The sequence below is a fragment of the Panthera pardus genome, unplaced genomic scaffold (genome assembly GCF_024362965.1).
Source record: "Panthera pardus isolate Hobbes unplaced genomic scaffold, ASM2436296v1 HiC_scaffold_11, whole genome shotgun sequence".
In the NCBI taxonomy this organism is placed as follows: domain Eukaryota; kingdom Metazoa; phylum Chordata; class Mammalia; order Carnivora; family Felidae; genus Panthera; species Panthera pardus.
Window position 1 is genome coordinate 31,248,593 of NW_026526666.1, and position 27,302 is coordinate 31,275,894.

General features: G+C 40.2%; 1 protein-coding gene across 6 annotated transcripts in view; it reads right to left on the reverse strand.

Annotated features, from left to right (window-relative positions):
• LRRC8B (leucine rich repeat containing 8 VRAC subunit B) overlaps positions 1–13,780 on the reverse strand; it is a 54,747-nt gene extending 40,967 nt beyond the window's left edge. The window contains exons 1-4 of one of the 6 annotated variants that reach the window (XR_008418728.1): positions 7,599–7,627; positions 5,159–5,234; positions 3,942–4,046; positions 550–2,714 (exon numbers count right to left, since the gene is read on the reverse strand). Coding sequence is in view for 4 of the 6 variants with exons in the window: in XM_053892782.1 (XP_053748757.1) it covers positions 550–2,688 (2,139 nt within the window). In the remaining 2 variants the exon portion in view is untranslated. Of the gene's footprint in view, positions 1–549; positions 2,715–3,941; positions 4,047–5,158; positions 5,235–7,598; positions 7,680–13,744 lie in introns of those variants that run through there. The other 5 variants (XR_008418729.1, XM_053892782.1, XM_019414095.2 and 2 more) reach the window with 5 other exon arrangements.
• Between the last annotated feature and the right edge of the window lie 13,522 nt (positions 13,781–27,302).

The window sequence follows — 27,302 nt, forward strand, 5'->3', positions numbered from 1 at the left end:
TTTCCAGTTTTTCTTACTGCATCACAAAAAGGATTTATGAATAATTCATGATCCCAGTATTTTTAACAAAAAGTTCTTCTCCTGTGACAGATTTGGAAAGCTAAAAACTTTTATGAAGCTTCCTAAATACTTAAGATCTTTCCAGAATGAAAAGTAAGCTCTGTTACAATTAGTTTAAAATACTTCAGCTGTGATGTTTATGTGAAAAATGGGGACAGAGAATAAAGAGAACATTCGTTGAGCATTACTATGTGCTAGGAACTGGTGCTTTAACTAGATAAATATAAATATAAATATAAATATAAATATAAATATAAATATGATTTTTTCTTCTATAAAATTTCCATCACAACTTATCAGTTAGATTAAAAACTGATGCTCAGTGTTTTGGTAATTTGCCCACGGTCACATATCTGGTAAGTGGCAGACAGGCCAGGCTCAGAGGATGCTTAGTATGACTACAAGTCCATTTTCTTTACCCGCATTATACGCTACAACAACAGACGCTCAAAACACCAGCTAAATGAAGGCAAGAACAGATATACTTACATTGTTGTTGGTCACAGCAAAGTACTGCAAATTACTCAGATACTGGATTTCTTCTGGAATGAAGGTCAGATGGTTATAGCTTAGATCCAAATAATGTAGTTTGGTGCATAGGAAAAGCTGTAGGGGCAGATTCTCAATATTATTATGGTTCAAAGAGAGCTGCTCTAGATTAGATAGTGCCCCAATCTGGGCAGGAATATAAGCAATGTTATTGTGCCACAACTTTAAGCAGGAAAGGTTCTGGAGATGCTGAAAGCTAATGATCTCTTCCACGGTTTTAAGGTTATTTTCTTTTAGGTCTAACTCATGCAAATTGTTCAGACTGAAAATGGAGTGTGGGATGCGTTCCAGGTCACAGCTGATAAGCTCTAGGCTTTTCAGATTGACCATCTTTTTCAAGTTGTTCAACACAACCAGCTTGCTTCCCTCATTATCAAGGGATAACTTCTGCAGAGAAGGCAGGAGGTCTGTAATGACTTGAGGGATCCGGGAGAGGCTGCTCTTCAAGTAGAGGGTCCTCAGGTTTTTTAAGTCCTGAAAGCCCTCCAATTGCATGGTACTCAACTGCTCAGGTAGAACACAGCCCGACAGATAAAGTTCTTTGAGATTCTTCAGGTGAAATACCCAGCGTGGGATCTTCCCCATTTCAGTAAATTTCAGGCGGAGGATTTTTAAATTCTCCTCCAGAAAGCCCAGCGCTGGATGGTCTACCACCAGGGACGAATGGTACACATGAAGCTCCTTGAGGTTGACCAGCTGCGAGACTGTGGAGGGCAGCTTGACCTCCGGGATAAGCTCCAGGCTGAGCACTTCGATTTCTGTCAGCTCAAAGACGTTGTCTGGAAGACCATTTAGCATAAAAAGGTGCAGTTCTACCTTGTCCTGGGAATTTTTCACAAGCTTACTTTTCAGTTTCTCAACCGTCCATTCGTTATTGAGGTTGATCTGTTTTAGTTTGTTCTCACTGACCTCCGAGAGGAATATGGAGAAGCGTTTGGAATAAAGAGGATCATATTGATCGGCCAGATGGAGGATGAAGGCGAAGTCATTCTTGACGTCAGGGATATCGCTGTAGTTGCTTTTCTCTCTCAACGCCTCAAAGGAATATTGCTTCAGAGAACTCCTCAGCATCCACCACAAGCTGTAAGAGGAGGTGAGACCGTAAAGTATAACCAAAATGACATAAAATGAAGCCAGGACCTTAAATATTTCTGCCAAGGAGTAGACACACTGGTAGCGCTTGTATCCTGTAAAAGCCTGCACGTCAATGGAACAGTCGATTTCCAGAGTGATGTAGGTTAGGAAATATGGAACATAAGTTATGATGAGGATGAACAAGATGACTTTCACTATGATCTGCTTCAGATACACTCTATAAATGATGTCCTTCTGCTCCACGTGCATGCGGAACCTTTTCACTTTTTCAAAGATGGCTTTGGCCTGTTCGCCCTCCTTCTTGTCCAGGACGCTAGAAGTTGGGCTTTCGATGCTGGCCGACTCCAAGCCAGGCTGTGGGTAGGGCAATGACTGCTTGCTGGAATCGATGTCGGCTGAACACCCTGAGGACGAAAGCAGAACCTTGGACTTGGAGAGCGTCAGGGGCCTCACTGACTGCTCGGCCACTGTTTCGGACAGGGCACGCGTGGTCCACGGGGAGTCGAAGCACTTGTGAAGGATGGCCACAAAATGCTCGAGCCTGGAACTGGTACTCGGGTAGTGAAGCCAAAAGTTGCTGCAGGCTGCAAAGATGAGTGTGTGCAAGAGCACCAGGTAAGGGAAAAACTTGGCGAACCAATGGAGCTGTTTCTCGTAACAGACAGCATCGATGTAGGAGTACTGCTGTCGGTGGAGGTCATTCTGGATTCTCAGGGGAAGCGGGAGCGGCGTCCCAGGATCAGAGGATGTGTTTGCGCTGGCTTTCAGGAGGTCCCAAGGCACGGCACAGTGATTGTCAAATTCCACCTTACATGGAAGACAGCACAGAACCCTGCTCTGTGTAAGCTGGAGAGCTCCGGCCAGCACGGCCACCAGCAGCATGATCAGGGTAATGTAATACCAGAAGACGTCCCACCATGGTTTTAGGATGTGATAAGATGACTGGGCGTCTGCTAAACATTTCAGCTCTGTTAGCGTAATCATGACTTTCCCTTGTAGGAGTACGGAAACTGGGAGAGGAAAATAAAAGAAAAACCACTGAAGCGAGTATCCAAAATAAGCATTTAACTCTAATGCTTGTAGGTACCCAAGTAGGATCTAGCTCAGGGACAAAATCTGGGAGGCAGGGCTGATCAAAGGATATAAATGTCTTCTGGTTTCATTTGAAACCTTAGGCCATCCCAACTGTGCACTATAAAGTCCTTCAGATGAGACACCATTTAGTGATAGCCAGACTGGATCTATAAAGGTATTTAGCGCAGATTGTGAAGCAACTATCTAGTTTCCTACTGGATCTTGACTCCATCCCAAGCTATTAAAAACCAGAAGCCATATTTTATGCCTTCCAAATGGTCTGAGTAAGCTCTTTTCCACATCCTGTCCCACACCTGGCGCATCAGTTACAGCCTAAGAGTTGTGTTTCAACCACCATGGGGAAGCTCTTTTGAGCAAGCACTGCTTTACGTAGTTATCCCTTAGGATTAGAGGGATCTACCAGTTCTACATTCAAAACAAACTGTAAGTTAATGCATTATCTCCTTTCCCCCCAAGCTCTTGCTTTGTAACTTAAGTTCATGTCCAACTTAGAGTATTTAAAAGCTGATGAAGCAACACTAGTGGCTGAACACGGGATAGGGAAGAAAAACTCAGAACATGCTACTATGGGAGGATTCTCACTCGTGGTTAAGTTTTGATGGCAAATAACTAATAGGATAAATAAGTAAGAGTATACTCTATTATTAAATTATTTTTTGCCTCAGAAAAACAAGAGGTAGATTTTCCATTTTCACATTAAAAAGTATTCAGGCAGTGTTCCTTACAGAAATGATTTATGTAACGTTCAACCTTATATAAATCAATTGTTTAAAAAATTGCTAATTAGTAAAATCCGGACAACCTATAAAATGGCACAGAGTACGAGAAATAAAAGGAAACATTTGGGTCTAATAACATATCTAGTAAGAAAAAAGAAGAAAAAAATCACAGCAGCATGGTTTTTTAATGGATAAAGAGAATGAACCAAATCATCTCTAAGGACACCGCCAGCCTCAAAGTTTATGGCTGAATTTGTCCCCTTAAAGGTCCTGAAAGTTAAATTCATTTAAGACATGAGACTGAAATTGCAAAAGAATATAAACACAAATAGAGATAAGGGTATTCAGACAGCGGTTATTCATTCAACAAAGAACACAAGTCAACATTGATCAAAATAAAGTACTTTAAATATTTACACTTACTGGATGAAAAAAAAAAATGAATCCAATAAGTTGACTGTGCTTCAATCAGGAGGCCGACACCTTTTGAAATTTCTTAGACACACCATCTCTGTGTTTGTCTTCATTCTGTGAGAAAGCACAGATATCTTATAATAGCTGCAGTATTTCAAACAAAATTGGAAACACTGTCTTCAGAGACCCTCTCCATCATAAGACACGATATGGCAAATAGATTTTCATAGATCAGTTTACTTTTCACACTAGAGGACATTTTGGCAAGGTATATATAGACAGGACCCCACCCATATGAGATCATACTCAGCCCCTGAATTCCTTTAGGTTACAGAGAAGTTTCCACAGAAACTTAGATGTTAATGTATTTTAAAATGCCATATTTACAACACTTAGATGAACACTTAGCTTTTCCAAGCAGCCTACATATGTTAATTTCTCTCATTCAGTCCTCATACACAGTTGGTCTTATTTGCATTTATCAGATGGCCTGTCAAACCATGTAGTTTCTGCATCCTAATTTAAAACCACACATCTCTCCAAATAAGACTCGGTGCTCTTCAAATTTAGCCTACTGATTTCATTAGAAATAATCACAAGTTAATAACTTTTGAAGACACGGCTCAGAAATTTGCTGAAATTCTCTGAAGTTATGATATTATTAAATGTAGCTACCCTTTATATTAGCTTTTTTTAAACTTGTAGGTTAATAAAAGCCATTCTTAGCATCTACTTCAAACAATCACTTGCAATAATTTAAATTACATATACATCGATCAGTTTGAAATATGAGGATATTCTAAAACATATAAAAATTTTAATTTGGTATGAAAATTGCCTATGGAACTTCTGAAGAGCTGCTGGGAATGTTTATATAGTTGCCCCAAAGATATAATCCTTTTTGGGTTTATCAAGTACTTGAAACCCAGCTCAGTGTACTAACCCCAAATTGCATTCAAGATATTTTTAGTAATACTCTTGTAATCTCGTCATTTTCAAAGATCAAAAAGTTGGGCATGTCTGAAATTTACTTTGGATTTACCAATCCATGTGCAAAGCCTACTTTATAACTGCCATCCCGTATCAAATTATTTTGCAGGCCAGAAAGCAGAGTTAGTGTGTACGACAATCTAGCTGTGACTAATTCATATTTAGATACGACCAATGGAGTATGAGTTTCTCATTCACAATTCATTTTTAAAAGGCTTACAACATATGATACACACCTGCATTTATGTGCAGCAAGCATGATAAAATATTTGAGGTGTGAAACATTTTACATATTCTTCCATTGCACTGGGTCTGTAATATATCCGGAAAGAATATATTACATAATTCCAGAGTGCTTCTCAGCCACTCCGATATTTATTATACAACACAGTTTCCTTTAAATATTGTAAACACATTTTCTACTTTAAACACAGTATTTCTATGAAACAGAGTCACAAACCTCCAACTATAGTACTATTTTAAAACACATATTTTAAAATAATCAATATGAGAAACTACTATAACTAATCCATTAGAGAACCACAACAAACTACAGGTTTACTATATTTATACTAATTTAAATTTATTAGTAAAGAATTTTTTCCTGTTTGCCTTTTTAAGAACTATAAATTTTCCCTCTAATCTCCTAACTCGGATTTTCACTGAGGGGTTCCTTGTCAATAAGAGCAAATAAAAATACACTGTTTAAAATCTAATATCTGTCTTTCTACTTTCAAAGCACTTTCATTTACGTTAATTTGTTTCATATAATAAACCATTAGATATATTATTACTCTTCACATTTTAAAACATGGAAATAAAGCAGGCCCAGAGGAGTTATCCTGTCCAAAGCGACAAAACTGGCAAGAAATAGTTCCAGTTAGAATGGAGGTCTTCAGACTCAAATCTCAAGCCTCGTCCACACTGGAAACAAGATCACATTATCATTAAATCCAATTAACTGTGCCACTCAGTTCTCTCAAAGGTTAAAGAAATCGCTAAATATTTATCTTTTCCCCAATTGCAGTAGACTAAATATTTTGTCCCCCTAAAATACATATTTTGAAATCCTAACCCCCAAAGTGATAGTATTAGGAGGTGAAGCCTTAGGTCATGAGGGTGGGATTAGTGCCTTTATAAAATGGACCCCACAGGGCTCTCTTGCCCCTTCCACCATTTGAGGACACAGCAAGAAGGTGGCGCCTATTAACTAGGAAGTAAGATCTCATTAGAATCTGCCAGTGCCTAGGTGCACCTGGATGCACCGTTGGTTAAACGGCCAACTTCAGCTCAGGTCATGATCTCACAGTCTGTGGGTTCAAGCCCTGCATCGGGCTCTGTGCTGACAGCTCAGAGCCTGGAGCTGCTCTGGATTCTGTCTCCCTTTCTCTCTGCCCCTCCCTCCCTCATGCTCTGTCTCTCTCTCTCTCTCTCAAAAATGAATAAACATTAAAAAAAACAAACAAACAAACAAAAAAAACAAAACATCTGCCAGAGCAGTGCCTTGATCTTGAACTTCCCAGTCTCTAGGAACTGAGAAATAAATATGTCTGCTGTTTAGGTCACCCAGTCCATGGTAATTTGTTGTAGCAGCCCGAACAGACTAAGACATCAATTTACCCCAACAATTGCATTGTAACTTGGTTCTATTTTAGTCTTTTGAAAAACAAAAGATATAAATGTACAGTTTCCTGCAATGTCCCCTATAACATAATATATAATCTACTTTCTCAGCTGAACTTTTTCTACCAAACATTTTCCACTGAACTAAGATTCAATGTATAAATAGATAGCATCCAAATCTAATGATGTATGAAAGGTCTCAAGCATTCCTATATATTAAATGATGTTAACTTTTTCTAACGAAAGTTTTTAACTGGAGAGCTAGAGCATAGCTGTCCTTTGTCATTACAAAATTTAATACTGTTTGTGTGTCTAGGAAATTTTTTCCAGACCATATTTTTGCAAACAATGAGGATTCAATCTAAATCAGATCTCTATTTCTAATATACAAATGCACTAAATCAGTTCAAAGACACAATGTTAAGAGTAAAGGATTTTGTGGTCCTAATCCCATTCCTTTAGCTTTTAAACCTCATTAAGAAATCATAAAAGCTTTTCAAAGCACATGAATTCATTTGACAATCTCACCCCAAAGTCTCTAGGATTGAAACAAAAACACTCAAGTTAGGCATCTTGTCTTCCCACTAGTCCTTATTTTACTTTGAAAGCTTTTCCAAAATAACCAGTGAAAAAATAAACAAATGATGATCAGATGGTATTTAGAGTCATTCTATGCAGAGAACTGGACACTACTTCAAAGATCTCTGTCTCTGACCCCAGGCAGGATATAACCAAACAATTCAAAATAGGGTTTCTCTCTGCTCTAACTGCAAATTGACTTAGAGATTGCCTTATATCCCTTCAAAATGTTTAGTACTACTTCTCAACAAGAGGTTTCTTGGGTCTAATGTATATCCAACTGAAGTTTAAATTCACCTCTTGGAGCTCTCTCTCTGGGAAATAGTGTGTCAGTACCCCTGATAATTTGTTCCATTTCTTCAGACTAAATAGCCCCTTGAACCGTTCTTCAGAGATCTGATGATTGTTCAGCATTTCTCAAGTACTTAAATGATCACTAGCAAGACACATGATATGCCAGCTTATGTCCCTTACCAGTTGCTTCAGATCTTGTCAGTGGAGTAATTTTCAAGTGACAAACACCCTTTCCAAATTTAGTTGTAGTTTTGAGACTTCCTAGAAGGAATTAAGATTTACATAGTAAAGTGTATCTTCAACATTAATGCTCATAAAAATCACTGGAGAGAGTATTAAATCGCAGAGTGGTAGGTCCCACCCTCAGAGTTTCTGATTCATTAGGTCTGAAGTAGTCCTCAAGAATGTGTCTAACAAATTTCTAGTTAATGTCGATGCTTCCAGTAGGTAGAGTAACCATTTTTTGAGAATCTAAGACAGTGGTTTTCAGTTTGGGCTTCACATTAGAACAACCTGGAGCAGTTTAAAAAACCTCAAATCCAGGGGCACTTGGGTGGCTCAGTCGGTTGAGCATCTGACTCCTGATTTCAGCTCAGGTCATGATCCCAGGGTGGTGGGATTGAGTCCTGGCGGGAGGTGGGGGGGTGGGGGGGAGTCCATTCTGAGTGTGAAGCTGGCTTGAGGTTCTGTCTCTGTCTTTCTCCCTCTGCCCTTCTCCCCCACTTGCGTGCACTCTCTCTGTAAAACAAAAACAAAAACTCAAATCCAAGCCCTTCTCCTATGATTGGTCAAGCAATTCAACTGGTCTAGCTGAGACCAGTACTTTTTGTTTGTTTGTTTTCTCCAAATTTCCCCAGGAGGAGAAAGCTCACAAGACAGACTGACAATGAAATATCTGGGGAAAGTACTGTCCTTTTAACCCTTCCTGGAAGTTTCACTAGGTATCTAGAGTGCCTCCCCCTCTCTGCAGACTACGAGTAACAGCTACCAGCAACTCCACAAACTCTTCAGAGACCTGAGACCCCAGGTGTGCGAAGCAGTAGGTCAGAGAGTCATTGAGCTATAGAGATTTGCAGGGTGGATTTGAAGAGGAAGCAGAAAGAACAAAACCCAGCCAAAAGGTATTTAAATTGCGTAGGCTGGAAGCAATGAGGGAAAATTTTGCAATGCACTGGAAAGAAAGCAATGAATGAAATAGTCACTGTAAATGAAAATTCAACACCATTTAGTAACATCAAACAGAGGGGTCCATGGAGAAGCAGGAGTCAAATGGATTCACATTTTGAGTCTATGGTATTACAGTATCCTCCACAGTTTCTAGCATGTGGTGTACGACAAATATTTGTACAATAAAAAATTGAACATATCAGAAGGCAGGAAATAATATGGTCAGATGTTAGGCAGGGTATATCTAAGGTAATTGGGCATTTCCTGAGACAGACTAGAACACAGCCACATGTAGACAGGAAGGATTTGGGCTAACTCTTCTGCATATTCTAAAGCCAAACAGCTTAAAAAAACAATAGTGTTTTATTTCTCATGATTCTGTGGGTGGTTCTTTCACTTCATGGTACTGGCTGGCACAAAGTGGCTGGAAGGTCCAGAATGTTCTCATTCATCAGGCGGGTAGCTGGAGCTGCCTGCTGGCTGGCACTTCCAGTGAGACTCCTCATGGCTGTTTCAGGGTCCTCACATAGACGGTGGTTGGGTTCCAAGATGGCGCATCCCAAGCACAAAGGTGAAAAATTGCAGTTCTTTTATGGCCTGGCTCTCAAAGCTACGGTGTCACATCCACTCCATTCTATCAGCCAAAGGAGCCATAGATCCAGCCCAGATTCCAGGGAATGGGAAACGTCACTTCTCAATGGGAGGGGTGGCAAAGGATGGGCAGCTCTGCTTAACCTTCCCTGGTCTCTCTGCCCACAAACGTTGTGAAGTCCTCCTACATGCAAAGCACACTCACCCTCTTCCAAGCCCCTAAAAATTTCGTCCAACTCTGGTATCGAGTTCAGGCTTGAAGTCCAGGATCTTGTCGTCTAAATTAAGTAGAGGAGGCTGTGGGACAACATTCTTAAGGTCCTTGGAAGCCCTGTTATCTAGTTAAGAAGCCCCAGGAGGCACAGACTTACATCTTTTTGAAGTCATAATATAGGGTCTTGCCGCTATGCCTTTGCTTTCATTTGTACCTTGAGATTAAGTTTTATTGGCAGTATTGCTCTGGATCTGTTCTTTCCACCTGAGGCCATTTCTTACTTTGAGTACCTTTTCATTGAGTCGAGAAGCAGGGAATGAGAAACAGTTTTATTTACAACCCTAGAAAATTCTGGATTGGAAACACATCCTCTAAAGTCTACTTAAAATCTGGACAGTTTCTTCTTTAATTCATCTCTCTTTTGCAATACTTTGGTCATGAGTGGTTAAAAAAGTCATTTGACGCTTCCAACATTCTGCTAGAAAATCCCCTAAGCTGGATATACAAATCCATTGGGTTCATTTTCCATCTTCCGTGTTATTGGACATACAAGTCTTGTCAGTTTTCCTGTCAGTATGAAACAAGGGTACTGTTTTATATCCTCAAAAAGCGATTTCTTCATCGCCCTACCAGCTACCATTAATAGTTGTCTTACTTCCCTTCAGACCTTCACTGTCACCTGGTCTCAAAGCTAATGCCAGATGTTTTGTTACGGCAGCACCTCACTTCTGGGTACAAATTTTTGTTTTAGTTCTTTACTGCTATGCCAAAAAAAAAAAAAAAAAAAAAAATCCGAAACTTCGTGGCTAAAACAACCATTTATCATTTCTCATGATTCTGTGGGATGATGAAGCAGTTCTGTTCACAAGGTGTTGACTGGAATGCTGGGAGGGCTGTAAGTTCTAAAACACCTCAGTCACAGGACTGGCATTTGGGTTGTCTGCTGGTCTACAGCTCAGCTTAGGCTAATGACCAGAGGCCCGGCCACTACTCCATATGGCTGTTCAGGCTGTCCCACAGCAAGGCAGCTAAGTTCTAAGGAACACTGCAAGCACACAATAGCAGAAGCTACACACTTCCTTAAATTCCAGCCTTAGAAATAACTCCACACCATCTCTGCTATGTTTGAGTGCTCAAAAAGGGTAACAGGACCAGCCCAGATTTTTAAAGGGAAGGGTAACAGACCCCAACTGGAACATTTACAGACATCTTTAATTCACCATAGGAACTCGAGAATATTTAAGTAGTAGATACGCCATAGAAGTGAATTAACTCTTTGAGAGAAAGAATTGAATGAATGAAGAACAAAATCTCTTTCCTAGATAATAAATCCCATGAGGAAGAACTCTCAGACCAAGAGGAACAAAGGGGGAGAAAGAAGCTGGGTCAGTGAGATAAAAGAAACGCGGTGTTTCTGGAGCACAGAAATTCAAGGAAAGAGTCTGACAACATGGTTGATAACAAAGAGAAACCAAAGGAAAAATGTGCTGCGTAACTAGCATTCTGCAGCTTCTTACCAAAAGCTGTACAGTGGCAATGGGTCTCTGAAACAATCGTAAATAATATTCTAAATCCTAGGAAAATTAATCATCTGAAGCCCCAGAAGACACTTGCTGAATATGACAACACCATGGTAATAACTCTAGAACTCCTTATTAAATCTGAGTTGTTCTGAACTTAAAAAACAAGTAACAATAACAATAAATAATAACTAACAACAATAAACAAAAAACAGTAACTCTAGAACTCCTTATTAAATCTGAGTTGTTCTGAACTTAAAAAAGTAAAACGTGGTTTTACTTTTCCTTGTTTCTAACAGTTACAGAACACACAATTCATTTAACGTAGATGGCGACTGTCCTTTCAGGAAAAGACATCTCAATTCTTTGATGAGTTCAGTAAGCTACCAAATTCTCTAGAATCCATTTAAAATGAAAGAAGTTGCAGTCACATTATAATATTAACACTAGCACATAAGCCACCAGTGGCTACATAATTCTTAGGATGTGTAAACAGAAGGCAACCTCAGACCTTTCTCCACCATCTTCATTGTTAATAAAAATGTCTTCTTGCCTCCCCCTCCCACCACCCACAGTAAACAAGCAATTTGGCTCTTGTGAATCTACACGCTCTCCTTCCGAATGTCTGGCTGATAGCTGAGATCACCATTACAATTGCTTCTCCACTGGTTACTTACTTTCACAAGAGCAGAGTCACATGGGCTATTTAATCCAGGAGGAAACCATGGAGATCAGAGTGCAACTCTTTACACATAAGAAACCTAAAGTTTAGAGGTGTTTAAGTTGCTTCTCCAGGGCATGGAATTATGGTCACATTTCCTAATTTCAAAAGAGCTGGGAGGTTGAGAGCATTGATTCTGGCCACCTGTCCTAATTAATAATAGGCTCTTCCTAACAAAATAAACAGGGTTTCATAACATGAATTTGCAAATGGAGTCCAGAATTTCTTTGTTATATATATATTTTTAACTATAAATCAAAATGATTTTTTTTTTTTTTTTTGCTTTGGGACAAACCAGTATGCTCTAGAAATGCTAAAAATATGATTAAGCCACTAGTCTTAACCCTTTCTCTAAATTTAACATTTATATGCACTCAATTATGGAGGCTAGGACTACAAAAGCATACCGAGAAAATATGAGACCTTGTTTCTGCTTTCATGGGATTTACAGTCCTATTGTGGACAGAAGACACGCATAGTTGAAAGTCAGCACCACCATGTCATGCTGTCACCAGTATCAAATGGGTGGGATGACGGCTAAACCTAGTACGTACTACATCTGATTCTATATAAAGAAAATACCCAAAGAGAATGGGTGAAATATCTTAACAGCAGCATTTCTCAAAGAGAGGTCAGGATTTTAGTCTGTAGAATGCCTATTATGTGTCCAGGGGAGTTCAGAGGGTTCAGGAAATATAGATATGCAAGACAGAAAGATCCCTGCTCTCAGAGACCTTACTGAGGAAAAAGGGAGGAGAGGCAACCAAACAGACAACCATAATAAAATCAGAAATGCCATGAAGAATATAGAACTCCTTTATTTATTTTTAAAGCATTTTTAAATGTTTGTTTATTTTTGAGAGACAGAGAGAGACAGAGGATATGAAGGGGGCTCTGCGCTGACAGCAGTGAACCCGAGCCCGATGTGGGGCTCAAACTCATGAACCGTGAGATTGTGACCTGAGGGTCATGACGTTGGACGCTCAACTGACTGAGCTGCCCAGGTGCTCCTAGAGCTCCTTTAGAGTGGGCAGACAGGGAAGGCCTCTTTAGACCTGAATGGAGCCAGCCATGCAATGATATTGGGGAAGATCATTTATTGGGGAAGATCATTCCAAGTAGAAGGAGGAAGAAGCTTATGAATGGGTGATCAGAAAGGAGGCCCCAGGCTGGAATGTCAGGAACCTGGGGAAAGCAGAAGAGTGAGAGGGCCTGCAAACAATACACAGAGTTTGGATAAGAAACAGCCCAGGAGTGATGGGAAAGACACTGAAGAGCCTTAAGTAGAGAAGTAGCTGATCTCATGTTAGCTTTTAAAAATTCACAGTCAACTCAGCGGATCAGCAGGGCTATGTGGATATACTGAAGACATCAAAGGATCTATACCTTCATCTATAAAAAGAAGGGTGTTCACAATACATTGGAGGACAGAGGCACTGTCCTCACCACTCCTTAACCTAGATTATATATGTTCAGAGCTGGGCAATACACTTTTCAAGATATCTGTCATATTCACAATACTAGAGAGTCATGCTACTTAATACAGTGTACAAATTCATCGGTCATTACGTCAAAGTCAAAACCTCTGCCACAGAACTAATTTAAGATTAATTTGCCACAATTATAAAAGATAAGTGATGTTTCTAGGAAGGAACAGAGAATAGGACTTTTTTATTTTTGACTTACGTAATTTGGGAAAGCATGGCTATCGTTTACTTATGGAAACATGGCAAATTGATTCCATGCATAAAAAACACTACCTTGAACAAAACCTAGAAAACTATAGACATGGAGTTACAGAGTCTAAGCCTGTCATTGACATTAAATTCCTCAGATCTTTAAGGTTTAAAAAAATGACAAATATCAAACATACACACATATATTTTGCAACATACAAGACCAATGAAGGATAGCAAGATGACATTTTACCAAAATGTACAGAGATTTAATTGTTTATTAACTGGCTGAAAAACGTAAAAAAGATTTTATTCAAAATGTCGGTCGAAATAACAATCTCTTTTTACATACTAAGTATTCAGTATTTGCCCCAAGCTACCAATGTTAAGAGTAATTATCTTTACCACGTGTTCACAATTCAGAACGTTAGTCTTACCCTATGAATGGTGGTCAACTGGAAACTCTGCAATTAGTTTCTATTTGAAAAATTCCTAAAGAGAAATCATAAACATATTGTTACATTTTACCCATCAGACTGCAAGACAAGTTATCCGCTCATGCAGCTCTAAGATTTCCAACATCTATAATAACTTTATGAAACATACAAAAAGTAACTAAAAAAGTGAGCGTTGTTAAAGAGATCACCTTCTGATCTCTTGCAAAGGTTATCAACTAATACCCAGGGAGTGACCCAGGGACTAGCACAAGTTACAATTTAATGTCATCACCACAGCAATTTACAAGGCATAAAATATGAACATTAAATGTTTACTTGAGAATGAGATAAGCATTATATCTCAGGTACCACTCACTTTATAAATAATAGAAAAATCCCATTGAAAAAACCCATTGAAAATATCCATGTTTCTTATAGAAAAAAGAGGAAACATGGTGGGGTGGGGGGAGCCAATATTTGGGATAGTTTCTCCAGTTTTTGTTGCCACCGTTTTTGTTTTTTTGTTGTTGTTTGCTGGCCTGCTAGTTTTACACAAACTATGCCATTGTAAAATTCAATGGCACAACATTTTTGCCTCCTATTATTTATCATAGGCTTTCTCAGTGTTGTCACAGTTTCTCTAAACAGCATTTTAAAAAAAGATTTTATTTTGAAGTCATCTCTATTCTCAATGTGGGGCTTGATCTCACAACCCCAAGATCAAGAGTCACATGCTCTTACCGAATGAGCCAGGCATGTCCCTGAACATCATTTTTGTTTTTGCTTTTATAATAAAGTTTATTTATTTATAAATTTTTAAGCTTATTCATTTATTTTGAGAAAGTGTGAGTGGAGGAAGGGCAGAGAGAGAGAGAGAGAGAGAGAAGGAGAGAGAGAAGAGAGAATCCCAAGCAGGCTGCACAGAGCCTGATGCAGGGCTTAAACCCATGAACCGTGAGATCATTCATGACCTGAGCTGAAGTCAGACACCCAACAGACTGAGCCACGCAGGTGGCCCCTATTTATTTTGAGAGACAGACAGCATTCAGGGGAGAAGCAGAGAGAGAGAGAGGTCTGTGGTGACAGGGAGACTCAATCTTAATCTCACGAACCTTGAGATCATGACCTGAGCCAAAATCAAGAGTCAGACACTTAACTGACTGAACCACCCAAGGAGCCCAACATCATTTTTCTTAGGAGTGTAATAGTACCTATGTATGTCATAGTTAAAAAAAATATTTCCTTACTGAATCTTGGATTTTCCCTTTTTCCCCCTTTACTAATAATACTGCAAATATCCCTGTACTCTGTTCATATAATTTCCTTTGCATAGATCTCTAAAAGTGAGAGTAATGGGCCAGAGGGCATAAACATTTTAAGGCTTCTGATATATAACAACAAATTGTTTCTCAAGAAATACACTGATTTTCTTTTCTATAAACAATATATGAGTAGCACCCTCACCAGATGTGGTCATCATCATTAAAAAAACAAAAACAAAAAAACCAAAAACACAAAACTGTGCTAATTCCATTCTAAGTTATTTTATTGTTTCTTTATTTTGCATTTCTTGACGGAGTGGAGGTGAATGCTTTTCAACATGTTTTATTAACAAATTTCATTAACATTTATTTACCTACACCAGAGGAGTATTTTGCTGAGAAGACGGAAATGGAATGACAGCTCTTACAATGACAGCTTGTCATCTCCGAGTGAAGTCACTGCAGCCAAGTAAAAAAACAACAGAATGTAGCTCCGTTTCTGTACCCAGGCTAAAACCAAATCACTCAAACTAATTTTAGAAACTACAGCAAAAGTTATCGCCTTTCTTCCTCCTCAGCCCCAAACAAAAGCACCAGTTAGAAAAATGAAATGTGAAAATACTAAATGACAATGCTTGTTCTAACAGAATAAATAGTCCACATTAGGCAGCTTAAAAACAGGCAGGACTCTGATTGCCAGAGTAACGCTGACCGACCCGTGCTGACATGGGCTGTGGGGTCAGTGGCTCCTCCAGCTTGCGAGGCTAATGGGTGTTATAAAACTGGCATCACCTACCCCCTCAAAAACATTTTCTCTCCCCAGTGGCAGGACACGAGACGTGTTCACTTTCACTTACAAAGGCAATTCCAAAATAATCTCAAAACACGTATTCTGGAAGATTAGGAGAGGACACACAACACTAAGAATTGCCTTTCTCAAATAAGAGCTCCCTCTGGGAGGTTCCTAGTGAGGGACATATAAGGGAATACCCGCCCCTCCCCCCCAAGGACTGGAGATTAAAGAACAATAGGGGACAATCAACTATGACAGAAAAACAGGAGGCCCCCAGCCTTTTACTTTGAAAGCAGAGAAGTCTGGATGCTCTGATTTCCTTCTGGTCACTAGAGATAGGGGAGACTGACAAAACGAACTCCTTTGTAGTTAAGCAAAGAACGGTTATAAAACTTTGGGATCTGAAAATTGGCTTTCCATTTGGGCACATTTGTGTTTTAGGTATGGCTAAATAAAATCTTTCCCTTTAAGGTTTAGCAAGAAGTCAAAAATCTCTGCATAGTAACCCGATCTCATTTTGTAAGTCAGATATGGCAAGAGTCACTGCAATATCACACTTATTCATCCTGCCTTGGGCCATTCCGTAAGTTTAAGGCTTTAGGTTATATAATAGCCTATTTCATCAGTTTGAAAAGTTCAAACTATGAATACCAGATGTACTTAAAAGAGGGACATTTCCTTTCACCATCTGTCCTATCCTGATCACCTCCATGAATCACTTCCATGAGCCACCTTGACCTCCATCTGTGTTCCTATGACACTAACAGTTCTCTCCCACTGTTTTATCGTATACAATAAGCTATTGCCTCAAGTTCCTTGAGTGCTGGGACAGCATCTTATTATCTATATCTCCAGGACTGCTCTCGGTATCTCTTTTCAGTGCTAGATTAAAAGCCTGCATGTTACGGCAGCTTGCATGTACAGATTCATCAGCAGGGTGTTGAAAACATCTCTGGAAACTTAACTAGATTAAATAAGAATAGTATCCACCAGAACTTTTCTCAGGGATTGTACAGAGTGTGGTTGCAAGGAAAAAGAAGGGGTCTGCTATTTTACTTCTGGTCAGTTGAGATCCTAGGAACTTGAGGGGTTCTTTGGCTACCCTTTCCCTCTCACACAGGGCTTGGCTTTTCCTCTTAAAAAATGTTGTGAATAAATATATAAAGAATAACAGTCTGAAGTGGCATCAAATCATTAGCCTGCCCAGGGTAACAAATTATTAGCTTATCTCTTGTTACCCCATGTTTCAGTCTTGCCCCTATTCCCACCATAAATATTTAGTATATAATTACTGAGTGAACAAATAATACTAGGCCAGGTCTTACCACCCAGTTAGGAACCAAGTACAGAGGAAGAGGCCCAGCTCTGTGAATGGTCCGTGAACCCAACCACACACACGATGAGTCTCAAAGGGTGAGAAAGCAAAGCAGAGGGAGGGGACAGACCTCTGGCATTTCCATCACCCCATGATACATCCAGAGATTCAGAAGCAGAGGCTAAGCCTTCACTCTTCAGGAAGAAAGGAAAAAAATTTACACCTGCCAATTTCACCACCAAACATGACATCTCACAAACCTGAACGGAGAACCGCTGTCAATTTACCATGACTGGCTGCATTATAATGATGGTGAGTCATTTTGAATCAGTGATGGGTCACTGGATAAATGCCACAGCATTCCTAAATGGCTTTAATATCTTATCAAATTATGATTTCACAATTCTTTTATACAAATGAAAAGTACAATGCAACAGGAATAATACCAAGACCAGTGGAAGTATCGAGTTTTCACCCCAACAAGGATGGCGTGTATCATGCTGTTTTGTGCCTACCTGCCCTTCCCACCCATCCCCAAGACCATAGGCCCTGGGAAGGCAAGAATATTTCTCATCTCCTCAGGGTCTGCCAGATCTTAGATGCTCTGTAAGTATTGTAATTCCACAATTCCTGTGAGCTATGACCAAGCTCAAAATACTGTATGTCTTTTGGATGGTTTCAGTCTCATAAAATTGGTAACTTCTCATAGGGATCACTGTAAAGAATGTTACATCCATTACCACATATTCTTAACCCAATGATAAATATCAATTGCCATGCACTGCAAATCACCCTGGTATTTAGATCAAATTCACTTCTGACCCTAAAATTAATCCTAAAAGGGTTAATGTTCACCAAGTACTAAATGACCGTTAAACACAAAAGATGTTTAAAATGAATGCTGCTATCCACTCTCCCCCCACTCAGAAAAGTACTCAAAACATTCCTCAGGCTTCTTCAGCATTTAGGGAGTACTGATAGTTCTATTACACTGCCATTAAACTGCATCACAAAGAGCTGGTTAGATGCCTTTCAGCCTCTCCCTTTGAGCTTTTTGAAGAGTGCAGTGTCCTGGGCAGGACCTAACACACGAGAGATTCTTAGTAATAACTAGCTGTTGAATTAAGAGGTAGGAAATGGAAAAGGGGAGGCTACCATTACCGTGTATTCAGTGAGGGAGGTATTATGATCTTAGCTCTAAAGGTGAGAAAGTTGAGGACTGGAGAAATGAAGAAACTTGCTCAAGCTCACACAGCGAACCCCAAATTCACACCAACCAGCGCTATGAGCCATCTGCTACACCGCCTCTCCAATGAACTATATAAAAAGGAGTTTTATATAGAACGTGGCATCTCTCTGTAAAAAAAAAAAAAAAAATCGCAATCTATCTTTTAGAGGAACCAAAAGACACAATCTAAAAATCCGATCTCTGCAGGTTTCCCAGCTCATTACTCAGTACTCCATCCCCATACAGAATCAACAAACGCTCCCTCCATCCTGCCTGCCTCTATTATGTAATTAATTAAGACTGACATGCCAGATAGCCAGAGCAAGGGTGCACCCTGCAGGCACAGCTTCTTACAAAGAAACATTCCCCCATCAATTTTATGACAAGAGGAATAACTAACTGAAGTTGAATCTGTATTTAAATGATATTTTATGAGGCTTTTCTTCCTGGCTTTCCTATTAAAATGCAGTTCCAAGAAATTAATACCATATCCCCTACAGATGACATTCCTTCTGAATTACTTAATAAAGAAGTATCACATGCCTTCAGTATGTTTGTTACTTTCTAGTATGTTAGTGCCTTTGTTAGGCCTAATTCTTATTATAAAACTCTCATGAATGTTTGAGAGACCTGGAAGGGAGCTGCAGCAGAATGGTTAAGGTCAGATCCATCTTTGACTTGGTCATTTACCACCTGCTTGATCTTAGATAAGCTAAGTATCAATTTTCTCATCTATAAAATAGGGACAATGGAGTTATTTTAAGAATTAAATGAGATAACCATAAATCAAATGCTTAGCACAGCAGCAGGTACAAAGTAAGCACTCAAAAGTGGTAATTTATTAACAGTGTAGCAGCTTTATCCAAAATTAATCTTTTAAAGATTGGCTTTAAAGTCTTATCCTGTAAAGAGAAACCAGACTGGATGTTAGGGGGTTTCGTTCTCCACCTAAATGAGTGATTTGCATGTTGGATTTTGCAATATATCACATGACTCCAGTTATTAGAAAGTGTTGTGAAATATAAATGTAACTTACCTCAATTATTTAATATATGGCCCAGAGGGAAGACAAAACAATACATGCTGATACAAAAGTAAGTTAGCCTGGGCAAGGAACCCCCACTTTTTGATGCAGTGCCTGTCTTTCGAGTCAAGATTCATGCTGCAGGCAAGTCAGATAGAGCCAGTGTCACCCAAGCAAAGGCCATGTTTTAAAATCCATAGTTGCACAACAATGTGCATGAACTTACTGTCACAGAACTATACACTTAAAAATGGTTAACAATGTACATCTTATGTCATGTATATTTTACCACAAAGAACCTATAACCATGTAAAACATAAAAACTGTTCTGACTGCTTTAAATTAACAAAATGGATTATGCAAATTAAATATAGTGGGGGGGGGGGCGCCTGGGTGGCACAGTCGGTTAAGCGTCCGACTTCAGCCAGGTCACGATCTTGCGGTCCGTGAGTCCGTGAGTTCGAGCCCCGCGTCAGGCTCTGGGCTGATGGCTCGGAGCCTGGAGCCTGTTTCCGATTCTGTGTCTCCCTCTCTCTCTGCCCCTCCCCCGCTCATGCTGTGTCTCTCTCTGTCCCAAAAATAAATAAAAAAATAAATAAATAAATATAGTGTGGGCCCCAATGTCCTAGAAGGCACACCAATACAAAGTGTCTACTGTGTCAAATTTGCTTTAGCCATAATCCATAGATTATAATAAATACTATTTAATTATCAATTTTGTTTGTTACCTTGAATTAGGATTTGGCTGTGTGAGAGAATATGATCCTACTAATTTGTCCAGAAAAGGCATAGATTTTCTTTTATCCTAGATAAATAGCCATATATGAAGCTAACACATTCAAAAATCTTCCAGTGACTATCTAGGTAAGCATGCCTATGAGATCTTTTTTCCCCCTAAACTAATCATTGAAGCACCCATATGTTTACAAAAATCACCAATAACTTTAGATGGGTTTGAAAAGTACTTGAGCCTCTTATTAATCTTCTTTTATTAAGAGGTCAATCTAGCAGAAGGTGTCAACAAGGATAGCCTAATGTGAAGGAGGGCTGGGGAGAGAGGCAGATGGGGGTTTGGAGGGTCAGGGTGGGAGTTGGGGTGGAGGGAGAGGTTGGTGGTAATGTGGAGAGACTGTATCTGTGTTGGGAAGTAGTTAAAGAAGAGTAATCATAACAATTTGCTTTAGTGATAGCAGACATATGTACTGGGCACTTACACTCATCAATCAATCAGTTCCTGAGACTCTCATAATTATGAACTCATTTTTGTACAGTTGCCTTGTTACTTCCTTGGGCTCTGGATATGTGGGATGGAAATGACCATCTAAGGCCCAAGAGGACAGAGGTAATGATCCATATCAAATGAGAGCTAATTTAATAAGAGAAATCATTGCTCTGCCTCTCTGTATGGGGTATACTGCAGGAGGATGAGGGAATGCAGGAATGAGACTGGATATTTAAATAAAGGAAAGTAACCATCACAGTGGCATAGGGAAGAATCAAGACCACAAGGCAGTATGGCTTATCAGAAAACCCCTGACTAGGTGTCAGGAGACCCAGTTTCTACTTCCTGCTTTCCATTGATCTGACAGTATAAGTTAAGTAAGTTACTTTACCTCATTTGACCTGACTTTACTTACTTGTCACGTTGGAGGAAAACCCAAATGATAGATAGACCCTCCACTTCCAGTATTCCACTGTCCTCTGAGTTAATTAATTGCAGTCAGAGTTGGGGGACACCTAATCTGAAAAGACGCCTCTGGAGTGGTGAAAACTGAGGTCTTTAAAAGAAAACAGTGACAGCACCAGAGAAAACATGAACTCAAAGACCAACAGTGTAGGTTTTCTTAGAAAGAGAGCAATGAATGGTCTACAATTGGCAACTAATAAATCAGTCTTGCTAAAAAGAGAGTAAAAGTGGTTCATAGCAAGAAAAGAAAGTCATTGGGTCAAGCATATTAATAAAAGCACTGATTTTAATTGAAGGTAGAGAGGTAACTGGAAACCATGCAAGGGTCCTAATACAACCCCTTCCCTTAAGCACCGGAGTTCACCATGATTTGGTCCTTGTGCCATATATGTGTTCCTCGGGTGACATCCCCTGCTTGAAAGCATCATCTACCACCTCTGTATATGTGACCCCCAAAACCATATGGTGAACCCTGCTTCCTAGCTCAGAGCCTAAAAATCATCTCCCTAACACCTTCCTGGCTATTCACTGAGATGTGTGGGAACAACTCGCACTCAACACATCCCAAACTAAATCCACCATTTCTGCTCACACCCACACCAAACCTGCTCTTCTTGGATCCCTGAATATTGGTAGCAACATTCAGCCTGACAGGTGAATGATGCTGAAGGTTGGTAGTAATATCAAGAGCTCAGGAATCTACCCCAAAACCTTCTTTCCCTCTATTGCCTCAAATCTACAAGTTCTTTTCTTAAACTAGCCCCTTCTGCATTCCTGCTACCACTGTCTTGGGTAAAGCCCATCGAATCTTTGGTGAAGACAACTGAATGTCTTCCTCTCTTGACCTCCTTGGTCCCATTTCCAAATTGCAGCCAAAGAGCTCTTTCTAAAACATATCACCTCCTGATTTTTTTTTGTTATTATAAAGATAAAATAATATCACAAGGAGGGGTTGGGAGGCCTGACAATGGAATGTGATGGGAACAAGTGTTATCCAGCTTCTCTTGGTGTTTTATTGGCTCTTGCTGTTTCCTTCCCAGGAATGCCAGGGCTTGACTCCAAAAGACTGGGCAGACTGGGTCACATATTCGGTGATCATCACTCATTTGAGAATAGCTGGACTCGGAAGAAAGGGTGCTTCACCCTGTGGCTCACTGTGGGCACTCACTCAACCTGACAAGTTAGCTATGGCTCTCCTAACTCCAGCTCACGCTGCCTGTGTCGAGGATTCTGATACACTTTGGACTAGCGCTGTGAGGAGAAGGGATTTTTAAAGCTTCTAGCTCTGTTCCTATCTACATGTTACCGGTGTCTATGCTCCCAGATACTGAGCATTTTTACAGAAGTTTGCTTCTCCCTGGACAGCAGCAGTCATTGCCATGGTAGTCAATTCTGGGAATACAGAGTGATTGCTCCCTCTGTACGTTTTCTGGAGCAGCTTTACGTAAGTGCAAACTGTCCAACTTTTGTTTATTTTTATACCTCTTGTTGCCCCAACCCTGGGACCTTGTTGCTGATCAAGTGAAACCTCACTTCTCCATTCCCACCACAAGCAAGAATGAGAGGCAGGGGCTGTTTTGCATGGCTGTAGTGTGGAAAGTGTGCACTATGAGTCCCTGGCCTGCCTCCACCACCATCTACATGGGCTTAGCAAATCAACGCACCCAATCTGGCCTTCCAGGCCTCCCTTGTACAGTATGGACAATCATACAGGCCCCATGGGTCAATGCTGGTGTTAAAATAAGTATTGTGGAAGTACTTTGGAGTCATTAAAGTGGTACATAAATGTAAAGGTGAACTCTTACAAAGAAAGCCAGTGGTTTTTTTTTGTCGGTAAGATATTTAAAAGAGGATGCCTTTGGCCTTGGAATATTATCTTAAATTGAAACAAAACAACCCATGAAGTGAACTTTTCTTATACCACTTTGGTTCCAAGGAAACAAAACAATGAGAATTACAAGGTCACTGACACCTCCTAACATTGAAGTCCCACTACCAAAGTCAAAGGAATATTTCCGAAAGGCCCAGGGGTCCAGGTAGAAATTTGTGGCCCAAACACAGAATTGCACAGTGAGAAGACAACAAGTAGAAAATTCTTTCCCAAGGCAACCTTGCAAAAATGGACTGATAATGGACCATTTATATTCTGTCAGTTGGAGAAAGAAGACAACGTTAACACCCACAACCTCTGGCTCACAATGCCAATGAAGTGCAGCCATGCCTACCTACGTATAACCCAGAGAAGGCCTTTTACAACATTCCAGTCAGCTGACACTGCTTATCTCTTCCCTGGAAGAAGGTGTGGAAGACTGAAGCATCCAGCAAGGGCATTAACAGAGAGAGAGGTCAGTTTTGAAAGAACAAGCCCTCCTGGTGTCTATGTTTCAGGTAAAAAGTCCACTTTCACCTTGGTGTTAAATTAATGCTTCATGTGTGCAACTTGGATAATGGCTGCTGGTAGTCAAAATCACTGGTTTCCACTTGATCCTCTGCCAGAGCAGAAAAATGTCTGGTTCACATTTAGAGTAAACATGGCGAGATGTCTTTTTTCTGACATTGTATGGGTGTCCTACTGTGCGGTCCTATTCTGACACTACCTCGAGATAGCGTGAGACTGTACAGGTTTAAGGGTTCAGTCCCACAAGACTGCCCCCATGTCAGACCCAGTCACAAGTCCCAGGACCCAGACAACCCACACTTCTGTCTGACTTTGTAATAGATCCAAGGGTTCCCGTAACCTGCTCCTTAAGTTTGGCAATTCATTTGAACGACTCACAGAAATCAGGAAAACACAAAGCAGTAGGTTTATTACTAAAGGATACAACTCAGGAACATCAAATGGAAGAGATGCACACCGCATGGTATTTGGTGGTAGTCTCGGTGGGGGAAGGGGAGGTGGTGGGTGTGGAGCTTCTATGTCCAATCTGAAGTGCCACCCTCCCAAGCACCAATCGGGAAGCTCCCCAAACCCTGTCATTTAGGGGTGTTTATGGACGTTTCGTTACGTAGACATGGTTGACCTGTGTAAATCACTGGTCACTGGCAATGAAACATCTCCAACCCCTCTCCCCTCCCTGCTCCCCCAAGGTCGGATTTAAAGTTCCAATCCTTGGGGCTCCAGGGTGGCTCAGTCAGTGTATGACTTTGGCTCAGGTCATGACCTTGTCGCTCTGGAGTTCGAGCCCCACATCGGGCTCTGTGCTGACAGCTCAGAGCCTGGAGCCTGCTTGAGATTCTGTGTCTCCCTCTCTCTCTGCCCCTCCCCTGCTCGTGCTCTGTCTCCCTCTCCCTCTCAAAAAAACAAAAAACAAAAAACAAAAAACAAAACGTTAAAAAAAAAAGTTCCAACCCTCTAATCACAAGGCTGGTTCCCCTGGTGACCAGCCCCCAACCTGAAATTCTCCAGGGACCCAGAGTCACCTCATTAGCATAAACTCAGGTATGGCTAAGAAGGGCTCATTATGAGTAACAAAAGGCGCTCCTATCAGGAAATTTCAAGGGTTTTAGCTCTGTGCCAGGAGCAAAGACCAAATACATATGGTACCACTGGTAGCACAGCACTGCCTAAGAACAGTGTCACAGGAGGGCTAATTCCTATTCAAAATAGTTGCAATTTGGAAGAGTGCAAAGCAGCACACTTAGAAGGTCAAATTCACCTTCAAGGCCCAAATAGCAGTCATTAAGCCACGGACTTCCTGAGTCAATGACTTACAGACTTTCTTCCTAAGGGAAGCCTTCCCTGCTCACTCTGACCAGGCCTGTCACAACGAGCTCTTTTAGTTTTCTCTCCCTTGCTTTCATAGTGCTGGTCACACATCTTCATGCAATTGTTCAAATAAAATTGTTCAAAATAAAAAGTTTATTTCTCTCCCACTAAACTATAAGGTCTATGAGGTCTGGTCTACATGTATCATGCTCATCACTGTATGGCCCTGTATTCGTACAGGCAGAAGCTGCTATTAAACATTAAGTGAACGGAGAAAAGAGTTAAAATTAGACCTCCTTGCTTGGAGCAAAGACCACAACAACTTCCTACAACCACCGCATCATCTTCAATTCTCCAAATTCCACTTGACATGCAGAAGCCCCTGAGACATTTAGCAGATTCAAGACCTATCGGCAGAGAAGAGAGGTTTAGCTCAGCCATGGCATTAAGTATAATTTCAGGCAGCTCAGGGCATACTGAAGTGATAAAGCAAGGTCAGGCTTCTAAAGGAACCCACAAATAACTACTAGGAATCAGGGAGAATGCCCCACATTGCAAAGGTGACAGGCGGAGTTTCTGCACACAGGTTTGGCTTTGGGCTTCAGAGGCCAGCAGGATTCTGAGGCTTCATTTGATGTTAGCAAAGGAGAGGAACCTGGGAATTTTAGAGTTTTGATGGCTTCTCAGGAGACAGAAGTCACATTCCCCATCTGGAAGTTTAACACATGACTTCTAAATCAGGGTGGGGCTTTGTCTGGCTCAGTGACAAATTCAGCTGCACAAGAAGCATAATCTCCGGGTTAGTGACCTAAATTTCTCCTTTGTACACAGCAAATGAATCTTCGGTCATTTCTTAGCAACCAAACTTGAAAGGCAGAAAGACTGTGCCAAGAAAGCTAATGGTGTGTTTTTTTTCCCGTGTCCTTTTTTTCCCCCCTTACCACCCACAAGAAATAATATTTTTCCGTTTATATTTGACAACACCATCTGTTTTGATTGTGGAAAGTCTTACCCATTCAAGGAAGCCAGCAACTTAGCTGCTGCTAGCTGAACAGATGTAGAAGTAAAGAGGACCCTATATACCACCAACTTGTGTCATGGCCAGAGATGGGACCTTAACAGAGAGTGTGATAGGATGCCCTATCCTGCATCCACTCTTACACTAGGTGTCCTCAACAATCGTGACCTATTTTCGACAAAGGTGCAAAGCATCAGCCCAAATGTTGAAGGGAATAGAAGGGTGTCGAACACAGACCTGACCTTTGAGAGGAGCTCATGCTTTAGTGAAATAAAGCATGAATACAAGAAAGCTCAACTGGATTACATCTTAGGGCATCTTAGTGGCATCTTAGGGTAATATACACCAAAGGAATAATACTTACGGCAGAGGAGTTATGAGTGGATCACGAAAGATGCATAGGATTTATGTATGCATAAATCTTATCCTTCGGGATAAGAGGTAGAAGGGGTAAGAATAATAGAGCACATATTTTATATGGAGGAATGAAGGAACAAATAAAGAAGGTAGGAGGATTCTGAGGTGAATTTTAGGAGTTAGTGAAGAGACATATACAGATGGAATAGAATTTTTGAGACAGAAATAACAGACATAAGTAGATTAGGGTCAAATAGTAAAGAAAGTCTCCAATGTCAGGCTAAGAACTTTTCAAGACACAGCTCAGGCCTGAGAAATTATTGTTTTAGGGTCACTTTTATTAGTTTAATTTTACTTTTAGAATTAATAACAAAATATTTTTATGAGAGCAGAAAGTAATTTGCATTTGATCATATAACCAGTAGGGAACCCTTGATGGTGTCTGAATAGGGGAATGATGGAAAAAATACATTTAAGGGCATGTTAGTATATATTAGAGAAATTAATCTGAAAGCATCAGGAGAATTCATTGCAGGGGGTTTGACAACAAGAGCAGGAGCCCTAATTCTATATTAAGGTATATATCAGATCACCTCATTAAACATAAATGAGCTGCAAAACTAAAATCTCAAGCAGAAAAATAGTTATGCTTAAAAAAATTAAATTTTCAGATTAGCCAGTCAAATGGTACACCTGGACAGAACAATTAGATTTTGAGGGAGCAGCCTTTTCTGCTTAATTGGTGTTTTCAAAAGAGAAATTGATTTGATTAGTTTTTTGTTTTGTTTTGTTTTACACTAGACAGTACCTGAATACTTTGATGAAATCAGAAGTTTTGGGGTAAAAATATCACTTTTAGAATTAATAGCCCACCACTTGATGCAATGCTGTAACACACACAGCCTTTTTAAAAACACAACACAAAATGGTGCCAGATGGACCAGTGGCCATGTTTAACATGCCATAAGCAGGCCATCAGTTTAAGAATATACCAGACTCTTCTTCTGGAAAAATCCTTAGGCATTATGTCACTCACGACGCAATCAAGCCTCTGCTTAAAATCAAGTTACAATTACTCTAATTATGGGCCAACATTTCATTTGTTTCTCAACTGGTGCCTAATCAAACAGTTCTGTAGACGACTTCACCACAAGGTAACTTAATTAAC